Consider the following 13,308-nt stretch of genomic DNA (forward strand, 5'->3'; position numbering starts at 1 on the left):
GCCATTGAATTATCCTATTTGACCACATGCCTTATCTTTGTGTTAATAAATCTTAAAACCGGTTGGCTGGTGTCGTTTCACCTTAATTCAGTCCAAGGGCATCACGAACTTGGTCGTTTGGCCCCAAGGGGAGGGAGGTCGTCCTGAACGACTCCTTTCGGGCCGCGACAACTGTATAATTTGAGAATGTGAGACCAGCCATCCTAAAACAGTCTTGACAACACTAAAATATTAGTAATGATATAGTAAGGATCTAAAACCAAGAAATCTTTTCATTTCGCAATATTGCAACTTAAAGCACCATTCTGTAAACTTAACATACAAAAGGTGATATGCCAAATAAAATATAATTGTTTGTGCTGTATCTCAAAGAGTCACTTCTCAAACATGCACAAAGTTGCTTCAAAAATTAATACAGTTACTTTGTTTATACTCTACAAGGAAGAGCAGCAGCCACAAGTCTGACATTTTAAAGCAAAATAATTAAGTTTTCCCTAGAAAAATACTAGAAAACAGCTATGGCAGCTCAGATGGGCATGACAACCACAAAGAGCAAGAGTGCTTAGCTTTCAACCAGTCACTTCAGTTTTGTGTTGGCCACGTTACCTCAGTCAAATCCATCACACAACATTCACAACACCACTTTCATATATCTTCAGGGAACCCAGAAAGGTGCCCCACCCTGCTCTTAGGTCACCTGGAGAGTTCTTAATCACAGAAATACACCAGGAACTAACTAAAGGCTACACTATCTTGCTTCATATGCATATGTCCCTGCCAGTCAGTCTACAATGTCCAAATTTCTCTAGAGAGAAGCCTCAAAGCAGGGTCTGGAAAACAACTGGAGTATGTTGGTGGGCTGAAGAAGAGCTGTTAGAAAGAGAGATCACAGTACGATGCACAAAATTTATTTTGCCACGCAACATCTCTGTTCACTCATCACTAGTATGAAGCAGCAAACTGCAGAATTCAGAAAGGATACAGTAAGACAATCCCCTGTTTACAGAGCACACATTTTGTAATGTAACGACTTGGTGGAAGAACAATTCAGCAACATCTTAGAAAGTGTCTTTCCAGAGAAATGGCTATCTATTTTCAAGGCTTCTAATGAAACTCACACATATCCCCTCCTATCCAGTTCACAGAACCCTTTGTAACCAGCTGACTCTTCCCCATAAATACTGGTGCAGGTGTTAAGCATGTTGCTCGAAACAAGGTTTCAGCACTTAAGTCTGTGTCAGGCCAAAAGGACAGACAGACCTGGTACGTACTACACACGAATGCTGGAATAGGCCTTCAGAGCACTAAGAATGCCTATGCTGTCCAGCTCACATTCGGAGCCTACTTTGTTCACTGTTACCACAGGAACAGAGGTGCTGGGAATGCACTGCAGAAACCTCTGAAGATAACGGGAATACTTGCATCACACTGCATGTACTGCTGTAATCATTTACCAGCTGTCAATACCCAAAGCTGTTCAAACTTTTAATTAAACAACACACACGTTAGAAATGCTGTAACATTGTCTAGTCCTTCTCTAGGGTTTACTCTTTCTAGACTAACAATTCTTCAAGAAATCAAGGTAATTAACAAAGATACAGTAAGTTTTGGGTTTGTTCTATGTAACTAATTTCAGTGAGGCTCTATTCTTATGACTGCAAAATCTCAGAAGTCTTCAACTGCTAACGTAACTTGGGTTTTGGTAAATATTTAGTCACCTCGTTCTTTGACATGTTCAAATTTGTGACTCATCATATCTATATGAACTGGGGAGGAACAAGCGTCAGAAATCAAAAACTCTACCTTTACTGGACTTTTGCTTGGAGGCCAACTACCTTACACCCAACATTAATTCAAAGTATTTTTAATATCAAACAGCTTTTCGACATTATTGCACATTTCAAAATGAGTGTTCCAGAGCCAAGATCTTAATTTTGACTTTTTTCCTTACAGCTCAGTTATTACTGAAGGTTAAAAAAAAAAGGAAAGAAAAATGTCACTTCAAAGGAAAACCTGCATATAGGCTATTCAGACATTCAGAAACTCATAGCTTTTTTTAATAAGGGGAAAGGATTTTTTCCTCCGAAAGACCATTAGCAATATTTAGTAGGGTATAAAGTGTTAGATACCTTACACTTCCAACACAAGTTCTAGCTACTTTTGACTGTCTTCACTGGGCTGGAATGCAGGTAGCTACATTTCTCTGTAAGCAGGACAGCATCTGACTTGCTAAGGGCAAATCACAGCCAAGATAGAGCAAGGCCCTTTCTGGACCTGGAATTTTTCTGCCTATAATCTGCAGTTCTTAGACTTATTATCCACTATGCCATAGGATTGTTGGTGAATTTTCTTACTTCATTTTTAGATATAATACTTTCAGTAGAAGATTTAATTGTGCAGTATAGTAAATGTAAAATAACTGCTATGTTACTTCAGGTAACAAAGACAGATCATTTCAGGAAATATAAATTTGTTCTCATAGTAATAAATATTCCCTAAAAGAATGGTCATACTATCTATATAGCTCCATACTTACTGTCTGACAATGAACACTCAGAGAAGAGTTTAAGAACCTGCAAGTATATAGCAGTAATTCCCTAGACTACTTAATAGCCCTTGACAAAATCGCCAGAAGTTTCCTCTGAAATACAAGACATTGACAAAACAGAACATCTTTTTAACATTAATGAAATTTATACATATATTTGCACTACTCATTCTTACCACAGTTCAGGGAAGTAAATTACATGGCCCCCAATAAATACCAAATATTTATATACAACTGTACACACATGAGCATTTGCGTGGGCACAGTTTTCCCTTCTAATACTTGCAACTTCATCACTGAACAGAACATTCTCTCTGTTAGAGGCCCCAGTGCAGGACCAGCCAAGCGGCAAGAACACCAAAGTCATTATATTTGATTGAATGTGCAGCCTTACCTTCACAGAAAAATTAAGAGTCTACTTAGTAACTACATAGTGTAAAATAGCTGGGCAAGTTGAACGGTAATTAAAAGATCTTCAGCAGAACATATGATAAGCACTAAAGGGAAAGAAAAGGTGTGGGGGAACAAATCATAGGACAAAATATTTGTTACCAAATATTTGTTACCGTTACCTTGTAAACTCATAAATTGATAGATAAACCTTCCTTCCATTAGGGAAAAAAAATTAACTAACTGCTGAAGATAGCTATCTGCATCTTCCTATGGCAAATATTTATTTAAAAGATCAGAATGTTTTGTATTTTCGTCACTGAGCACGTTGTTCTATGTTAATAAACTTTAGGCAAGAAGCTCAGAAACTGACTTCTCAAAGTAGGAACTAGCCTCAGTAACAGAGAGTGCATTCAAGAAGGAAGTTTTGCAGTTAATGTGAACAGAGGTCTGCAAATCAGTAGTCAGATAACGGAATTAGGAACCAGCCATCAGTTATGAGGGTACAACTGGTATCAGGTTTCATCTTGACCATATCTAGACATTACACATGACAGATTCCACTGCTGATCAAGCAAATAGGGTGCTATAGAAGCATCCGGATTCTGATACTTGTGTTAACCATTTTAATATTTATGTCATAAACACAGAATGAGTTATACACACAAAATGTCAGCATGCCACTACAGCTGGTAGCACATTTTCCCCACACGATTCTAGCATAATTAAGAAAAACTAAGTTTCATGCCATCATCTGGGTAAGAGCAAGCAAGAACTCAGTTTTAAATATAAGTGATGGTGTTTGACTGACTTTTAGACAATTTAGAACAATGTAAACCATACATTTGAGGTATAAGAATACAACCAGAAGCTCTTGTCCAGTTTTTGTACATCCGTACCACTTCAGAACACAGTTACCTTCCAAAGCAGGTGAATTCGCTGCATTTTGATGCAGAATTCTGCCTTTTATACATGTTTCTTTTCTTTCAAAGTAATTACTGGGAATGTTAAGAACAAAACATTAAACTGAAGCTTATGAAACATGACCATTAAATCTTTACAGACTGGAAAGAGATATCCATCTTGTTGATAACCATACTGACTTAACAGCTGCTTATTGTTCTATAAATCATTTGCACTACAGAAATATATCTGGTATAAATGTATTTTAAATGACCTACAGAAAATGATTAAAGGAAGAGTCTCCTTTTTTATTATGTGGCTACAAACACATTATTGGCAGGCTGTATTCTGAGGTCATTGGAAATGCCAAATAAATTAGGATAAATTTCTAATTCTATTCAAGATCAGGACTGTAAGATTTTGTTTCTTCTTGTATGCTTATGAATCTGAAAGAAGTAGAAATTCTCTGTTCATAAGCAACTTAACTGAGGTATTGCTCTTTTACAACACAGCAGCGTGCAACTTAAACACTTCCAAACTCTTAAAGCATTAATAAGAAACTAAAGAAAACAAAAATCCACTAACATTTTTCTGGTGAAAGCTGCTATATAGGACTGAAGAAGTTTTCTGTTAATTCTCAAAGGCCTATGAGAAACAGTACAAGATTTCCTACAGTAACCCACTTACATGCCTCTACTCTGATCTGAACTAGAGCTCCTTCTCTGCACTTGACTGAGCAGACAGAGCCTGCACTGCCCTTCAACCAACCAGGAGAAAATGAATGACACATCTGATTTTTCTCCACTGGTGGTATCTCCTATCTATCAAAAAGCTATCACAGTTAACCTTGTAAGCCTGTTCAGAATTTGAACTTCCTGTGACCCAGGGGGGGAAAAAAATGGTAATGAGATGTAGAATCAATATCCCCTAAAGCAAACACTCCCAAATGAAAACATTTATTCACTTTGCTGCCTCACACAACGCCTAGCGGTTCCAACCCGAGTTCTGGTTTCTAAATAAGGTGTTGCCAAAGAATTATTTCATACAAGAGTCTTGAAACAATTCTCTCTGAATTAAGTTTGCCAAAAAATAAACAAAGCCTTTTTCTTCCAGTTTGCGTATAGCCCTCCCACATACAAACTTTTTGCTTAACTGAGTCAAAAAACTGAAGTATCTTTACATTCAAGACAATTGTTCAGTGTTAATAGATCTTCTAATTCCAAGGTTTAAAAAAAGAAAAGGGGGGGGGAAGGATTAATTCATCATCACGCCCTTATAACAATAAGGAAAATGAACACTTGAAGACGATATTGTCCCCTGACTTCTCCGCAAAACCCTCCAATACACAAACTTCTTCACAGAAGAATGATTTGTCTGAGCACAGAGGGAGCCTCTACAGTCTCATTTCCCAAGGGAAATTACTCTCCTCTGTCCATTAAGAAAAACAAAACAAAAAAAAAAAACACACCCACACAAATATTAAGCATAGCACAAAACATTTTTTGGTTTGGTTTTTAACTCTCTTGATGCATCTACCTCAGTCGGTCCAGCATACATCATGGGGGAAGGGAATATAGCTACCACCGTCGTTTCTGGATTCAAGATTCCCTCCTCCAGTACTGCAGCATGTTGCTTCATGCGCCACATGAGAGGAACGTCATCCTCCTTTGTCCAGCCTCCAAGTGGATGCAAGAGCAAAACTGGTCGCCGGTAGCCACGTTCTAAAAGCTGCTTATGAGTATCCTGCATTAAAAGAGCATGCCCATTGTGCACTGGGTTGCGTAACTGGAATGCAAAGACAGCATCTATGGAAAACAGACAGACAAAAGATATAGTAAAAGGAAGTTATTTTATCAGGAGTTGTACAACCACAGAGTCTTCAAACAGTAAGATCTTTCTTCTCAACTGTACAAAACAAGTAGATTAGTTGTAATCACAGGTCATTAAAGGATTATGAATTATTATGCATTATTTAATTGGCAAAATGAATAAAGAAAATAACCATACTAGAGAAACATGTATCAGCTGTCTTCATTTTTAAGATTTCAGCAGGACTGCTCTGGTTTCTATAATCTCCTCTTTGGAGACTTCAAACTTGCTTGAGCATATAAAGTTAAATTCTAGGAGGAAACCAAATCCTGCCCCTATCCTGAAGGCCCAACATATTATCAGGAGAACAGATGGACATATTTCCAATTAAAAAAAAAAAATGGGGACAAAATAAGGCTAACTGCTATTCCAAAGTATTTCAAACCAGCCAGACAAGAATCCTGGCAGAACCAGGATTTCTCCCCATCTTCTGCAAACTAAGATGAACTAACTCAACTTACAAGACAGCAAAATTACCCCAAATGAGAGGTTTCCCGTAAGGAAACAATGAAATCTGAAGACCAGTGGTTTTTGGGTATCAAATACATTTATTTACTGGATAACTAAAACAAAGAGTAGTTTTGCAGACCTGCAGAGACTGGAAATACTGACCACACCGAAAAGAGACAGGAGCTCAGGACCAAACCCAGTTGGGATTCTATAGGTTAATCTCTTCTCCCTCATAGTACTCTGAAGCTGCCTGCCAGTTGCTCCAGCACTGAAGGCAGTATGGCTGTTTGTTCTCTGCTATATGACATTACATAGCCTCTTATTTGCCTAACACAATTGCTTTACTTAAACAAACATACACTTTAATTTCTTCTCCAATATAAAGCTAGCAACTAGCTCAGAATTTATCATTTTTAAACATCTTTCACTTTGCAACAGCTTCCTTGCATAGCTGTCATAAGTCTGCTCAGAGCTTTGCTCCCCAGAAACAGCACAGAATAGGCAATTTAGAAGAGCCTGAAAGGTGACAGGAAAAGAGATATCCAAAGCATTCCAAAGAACTGAAGGCACAATATTAATATCTTCCCCTCCCCTTTAAAAAAAAGGGATCATAAAAGTGACATGGAAAGAATTAGTAAATACAGTTTGTTTTCTTGCTGTTCTTGTATTGTTCCTTCAATTCCCCAATTGCTTTCCATCTTTTTTTAATTAAATGAACCCTCTAAGGAGTAGAGGCCTAGGAAGAAGTGTTCTCAGTACTCAACCATACCTCTACAATTTTAGCCAAACCCATAGATGATTTTCAAATCCTGTTCTACCATATCTATAACGTTATCCCTGTTCCTTGAATATCCATTAGTGAAAATGCCTAGCGTGCATACAAAGATAAAAATTAGAACCTGGGGGATTACCAACCTGCTCTTGTGCACTTAGGCAAGGCAGTGCCTAAGATTAAAAATGTTAATACCAATAAAAGACAAAGAATACCAAGCACATCAAGTATAGAGAGCATTCAAAATTCCTGAAACAGCGCTTGACCCTGCAATCTTGAGGCAGCAGGCATTTGGATGCATCTTTGTAGAAAGACACAAAGCAAGAAAAGCAAGAAAAACTTACTCACCAGCATTCATTTCCTTGAACTTCTGCCTAAGTTCAGCAGGAGTGAGACGGTATTGATCAAGTCCATCATTCCAATAAATACGATCAAGGACCTGCAGATCTCCACCTACAAGCCAGTTCCCTTGTTCCATAATCATCTAGGAAAGAAATGAAAATCCTTGTTAGGGTTAACTGTCAGCTTGTCCTGAATATTTAGAGCACTGCAATGAGGGCACATCTCCTTACCAAAGAGGCAGTTCTGAGTCAATTTTATTTGCGAACCTCAAGTCAAGCACCAAACCACCAACTCCACACACATCACTGGAACATAGTTCAAAGATGTTATGGTATGGAGCAAAAGTTACGCACAAAACTTGTTCCGAGTAGGTATATGCCTTTCTTTCAAAAATGAGAATTTACTTACATATAGAAATACAAGCAGTCACTACTTTCAACCAGCATTATTATATGGCAAAAACATAGTGGCTGGAAAGCCTGATATATAGACTACAGTAAAGCTGCATGCTTTATAGTTGTTGGTCAAAGCTAACGCAGTTCCAGTACGACACTGCAGTTTACAAGATTACGGTCAGCAACGAAGAAAGAAAAAACACAGTTTTGACCAACTATTCATCCAAGTCAACTTTTGAATGAAATCTGAATCTTTGAAATATGGTAACTCTTGGATTTGTTTCACCATAGCACTTTAACACAGCAACATACATTGTATGCTCACTAGATTTCCTTTAACATCTTAAGTGTCACCTCATCCTTCATCAAAAAAAAAAAAAACAACAAAAAACAAACTCCACACATTTATGGCAAGCTGTTTCACATGCTTCAGCAACGGCCATAGAAATCACTCAGAAATTGTTAATTTCTGAAAATGCATTTGCTTTCAGAGTTGGAAGCACAAATAAAACTTCCAAGATTCACACTGATTCATTTCTGATCATTTTTCAGTCTTCTGGAACTTAAAAATTAGAACAAACATTACTGACATAACATAAAAAAACATCACCTACTAAACCCACAAGTCAAGCTGTTAAAATTTTAAATGAGGACTTTTTCCTTTGAGATAGAGGACCTGCTGAGGTTAGATGATGCTGCAGCCACAACCCCCTCCCCTCACAGAAAATGTCAGATTTTGACATCTTACCAAGGGGGAGAGGGAAAGGTGTGAGAAAGGGAGGAGGAACATGAGAAAACTCCATACAGCTTTAATTCTCAGACATCAAAAGATTTCTGACAAATTTAAAAGCACCAGATTCATGTGCAGTCATGATACTATTACACACGCCACTACAGATCTGAGAACATAGTCTCTCATCTTCTACATTAGCTTCAGCCATGTCATTCTGTAATTGCTAATATGTTATAAAAGTCACTCAGATTATCCCTGCATGAGATTTTATTGGAATTTCTTAAATCTGCATTATTTTAAGCTTTCAATAAAGGCGTCATCTTATATTCATCAGCACAGAACATACCAAGGGCTTTGAAAGTCTTCCACAATACTCTTACTTCCACCTAGCAAGAGATGCCCTATTTCAGATACACTTCTGAATACAACTTCAGTTAGTAAAACAATGTCACTGCAATAAAAATATTGTTAAGAAGAAACACATAGTTTTCACGTATGTTTGGCTATTAGTCATACAGATACTTTTTGAACTCAAAGGCTTCCCCTTTATACTAGCAAGCTCACAATTTGAGGTTTGATTTTTTTAATCTGATTTTTAAGTCATACCTGTAAACAAAAAGGCACAGTAGAGACCAGAAACGGGGAGAGAAACACATTCATGGCTCTGTAGAGCCATAATGTAACATTTACATCAGTTTTCAAAACCAAACACAGCAGTACAATGAGTATGTTTTGATTAGAATATTCTTACACGACACACACATAAGGTCAAGATAAAAAAGACATACTGAACACCACAGAGGAGAAATAACTCCCCAGGGAGTTAAATTATGAACTCTCTAGGAAGAGGGCCTATTTCAAAAGCATCTAAACTAGACAATTCTCACACGCAAGGAGAATAGAAGTTTTCTTGCCTTCACAATGCATATATTGGCTGATTGGTGAGCTTTGATGATCCATCTGGGTCCACAGAGGGATGTATTTTCTAAGCACACTAGAGGGCAAAGATCTCTCCTCTGTAGCACAGATTCTATATTACACTCTAAATTCATTTCATGTGCACATATTGACATTAGATTTTCACACTGACTAAGTGCAGACTATTCAACATCTGCATAGAACAACAACAAAAAAATCACCTTTGTTTCTGCTCAAATGTTTCTTTCTCAAAGAAGCTTTGTGTCTAGGACTGGTGCCAGCTTTGACATCATCTCCACTTAATTTGCAGCTCTACAAACAGGATAAACAACAGGACTAGATATTCAACTTTCAAAAGCACACCTTGATGTAGGGATGTTCCTTGCATGTTGTTCCCCATTGCCTTGCACAGCGTTCCTCCTTCCTGTGTTCATAGAATTCAGGGTTACGGAGAATGGCCACGCGGTGTCCTCCGTACACCAGGGCAATCGCTGTACATCCATCCAGTCTTTCCTTGTCTTCCTGTGTAGCTGTTAGCACTATAGGCACTGACAGATTGATAACTCCCCCTGCAGAGTGGAAGAAAGCCCTTATCCTTAGTAATGATCATCAATGAGATGATGAAAATCTACCTTCCTAACAAGTTACAGCCCAGGTTTCATATCATGTAACAGGTAGTTCCAGTACTTACTTCAACAGGGTTAAAAGCAACTTTTAGAATGAACTCTTGCATAAGTTACACATGCAATCACTGAGGTTTGAAAAAGAACAAAGACACTACTGAAAATAGCAAATAGTTACAGTTGCATGCAAATATTTAGACTATATCACATTTTTGTGATTCCAAAACAATGAAAATCTTGTTCAAGAAGCTATACTGCAAGCAGAAATACGCAACTGATATCCTTCAAACAGATCATCTAAAATATCAGTAATTCTTTCTACCCCCTTCCTTCATAATCCAAAACGAAGGATGTGCTGCATATCTTCTTCTAAATTCAGTCTTACACGTTCAGACTTGCACTCAAAGCAACTGGATCAAAAATTGAGCTTGGCAATAGTCAGAGAAGGTGATTTGCTACCCTTGGAGGGAAGAAAGAAAAAAAACACAGACTTTTGCTTTGGGGGCAAAGTAGATAAATACTCTGTGAAAACTTTTTCAACTGTGAAAAGATATCAACTTGTTGAGTATTAAAATCTTGTGAGTGAGCAATAATTATTATATAAAACCTTTGATATCTCTTTTTTCAGCCACTGTACAACTGGAAAACCAAGGCAAGGCAGTAAAGTGAGTTCTTTAAGCTACATGGAGCACAGTATCAGGTTGAGACCACTTAAGAAAACTTTAAAAGCAGAATAGCTACACACTTACATTGATCTCCATGATGTAGAAGTCAATCAGTGTGGATATTTCTTTCAAGGCCCAAAGAAAAGCATGCATTGTGGGTATTTAACAATTTCCCTCTCTCCAGAATCAGAACCCTGGAAAACAACTGCTGCTCTTAGACCGCAGCACTAATACACCATGCAGGGAGGGACACTGTATTGACTCTGTTGCCACTGGCTGAAGCAGCAAAGCAGCTTTAAGTCAATCCATGCTCCTAAAAAATTCACCAAACATGTTCCTACACAACAACTTTGCAGCAGATACCTGCAGACAGGAGATCTGGCAGCACTTAAAGGAATATGACTGCTCTATTCGAGGTTAGGCCTGAAAAGTGTAAGAGATACTACCTACTGTCATTTTTCATAACTGGTATTTTATTTGTAACATGTAAGAGGTAATGAAAACAGATGCAAGAGAAGTTTATAAACTTGAAATATTGATCTATCTCAAATGCTCACCTTCACAAGGTCTTAAAAGCCTTTAAAAAATTCTGGTTTACAGAAGACTAAGGTTGATATAAGGAGCTGCAAGCTATTTTAATGGTTGAAAACACAGCATGTCATCTGAGGGATAAATTTCATCTGGACAAGTAAATGGAAGGCAAATGTAATGAAAACAATATTAGCAGTCCCAAAAAGATACTGCAAACTTGGAGATACTGCAAAATAACAGGATGGCATTTTGTTGGATGGGATAGCATTTGAGACACTTATGAAAAAGGGAACTGAAAAAAACTAAGAGGGACAAAAGATGACCGGATCATAGAGACTGAACACAAGTGACTACTTCTGCCATTTGGTCTCCAAGATAATAGTTCACAAGATAATTACGAAGTCAGCAATTCAACTGCACGTGAAAACCGTCCATACTCAAGCCACCTCTTCAAATTATGGTTCCATGCTTGAAATAGCTCCAGCACTTGAGTCAAGTCTGTTGTCCTTACTTTCATCACTATTACAGAACAAATCTTTCGTCATTCCTCATGCAGAGCTAAATAGCAATGAAACTGCTGTTCTGAATACCAGAATCAACTTCTTCAAAACAAGAATAGAATGTATATTTTAGGTTTCAACTTATTTTAAAAGTGAATGAGAACTTTTGAAAAGATATTATGATTTGTAAAACCAAAAAAAAAAGAGATTTTTCAAATTGCAACATGATGGTATGAATTAAAAAACAAAATATCAAGTTTAATCTGACAATTATAACTCTCAGTTCTTTTACCTCAGATTTGTCCACATACCTGATAAAGTGTTATCACACCACCACCACTAAAAAGCAGAGCACCAACGACATTTCATAATACAGGATTAGTTTGCTCAGTTTTACAAATGAAAATACCTTACCATCAAGGAGACAGTCAAAGTGAAGGCACTGTAGGTATTCCCTCTCCCTCATAAAGCCATTCAGCGGTGTTGCCCAGCCCTCTGCTAGCACTTGCACCCATTGCATATCCACCTTGTACAGAAATGGAGAAAATACTTAGAGCAGACAAAAATCACAAGTTAATTCAAAGTCTCTCCAAGTAACAAAAAAGGAACACCTTGCTCCTCACTGCTTATATAGTTTCGGCTATTTTCCAGTCCTAACACTAGATCAAGTTTCCAAGTGCTAAAAAAGTACATTTTTATTTGTAAAGGTTTGATATATTTCTACTTAGCACAATTGGAGAGTTCTACTTGCATTTGTTTTTTAATAAAGAGAGCTAACCGAGAGGTAAAAACTAAAACACACGTGATTATGACAAAAATATCAGAATTCTGGGGGTGGATATTAAGAGATCTAATCTTACAATAGATTAGAAAGGGGGATTTTTACTGCAGAAGGTATTATAAGACAACCAAGAAATAAAATTCTCCCAGGACTAGTATTTATTTTAGTTTAAGAGGTACTGGTTTACAGGGAATTTCCTCCCTTGGCATTTAAACAGTCACACTGCAACTTAGGCAGTTAATAGAGGCAATAGGCCTCTATTATTTCTGCATGTGCATTATTGAGACTGGTCAGAAGTCTCTGACAAGGACAGAGTTTGCTTGTGCAAGTCTCTTTGGAAAGGAAAATGACTAATTTTATTACATTGTTTAAGTTATATTGAAACAATTACAATGCACATTTTCTTCCCTAGCTTAAAACATATATTTGCTTGATAATTAGCAAGTGGTAGGTGTGGGGGGAAGTGGATTTATTTTTCCAGATAGGAAACAATTTAAAATAGGACCGTATAGAAATTTAACAATGGTGATCCTAAATATTTATTCCTCAGCAAAGCAATAAATGGTTTTACAGACATATATGTGCAAGGAATCTAGTAAACTGCAGTGAGAAGAAATATTAACCTATTAGTAGGGGAAGACTAGGAAAATTTAGAAAAACTTAGTTCAGCACCTAGAAAGAGGTCTTGAACCTTAAGAGTCAAGAACCTTACTGCAGATGGTTAACTATAAGCTTAGTAAGACCCTTGATCAAATTCTTAGCTTTAAGTTCCATTCTAGTAATACTGTTAAAAAAATTTTTTTAACTCTTTTAGAAACAACTGTTCTGAGAACATATGCAAGATAGTTCAGTGCATGTATGGTAAAAAAAAATGTCACTATGGATTTA

At 37.2% G+C, this 13,308-nt stretch overlaps 1 protein-coding gene across 3 annotated transcripts in view; it reads right to left on the reverse strand.

Moving 5' to 3' along the window:
• PAPSS1 (3'-phosphoadenosine 5'-phosphosulfate synthase 1) overlaps positions 1-13,308 on the reverse strand; it is a 47,131-nt gene that overhangs the window by 11,415 nt on the left and 22,408 nt on the right. For all 3 annotated transcript variants that reach the window (XM_026107964.2, XM_026107963.2, XM_064510561.1), the window contains 4 exons: positions 12,054-12,165; positions 9,684-9,889; positions 7,281-7,416; positions 5,378-5,646 (listed from right to left, as the gene is read on the reverse strand). In XM_026107964.2, coding sequence (XP_025963749.1) covers positions 5,378-5,646; positions 7,281-7,416; positions 9,684-9,889; positions 12,054-12,165 — 723 coding nt within the window. The remainder of the gene's footprint in view (positions 1-5,377; positions 5,647-7,280; positions 7,417-9,683; positions 9,890-12,053; positions 12,166-13,308) is intronic.

The sequence above is a fragment of the Dromaius novaehollandiae genome, chromosome 4, assembly GCF_036370855.1.
Source record: "Dromaius novaehollandiae isolate bDroNov1 chromosome 4, bDroNov1.hap1, whole genome shotgun sequence".
Taxonomy (NCBI): Eukaryota; Metazoa; Chordata; class Aves; order Casuariiformes; family Dromaiidae; genus Dromaius; species Dromaius novaehollandiae.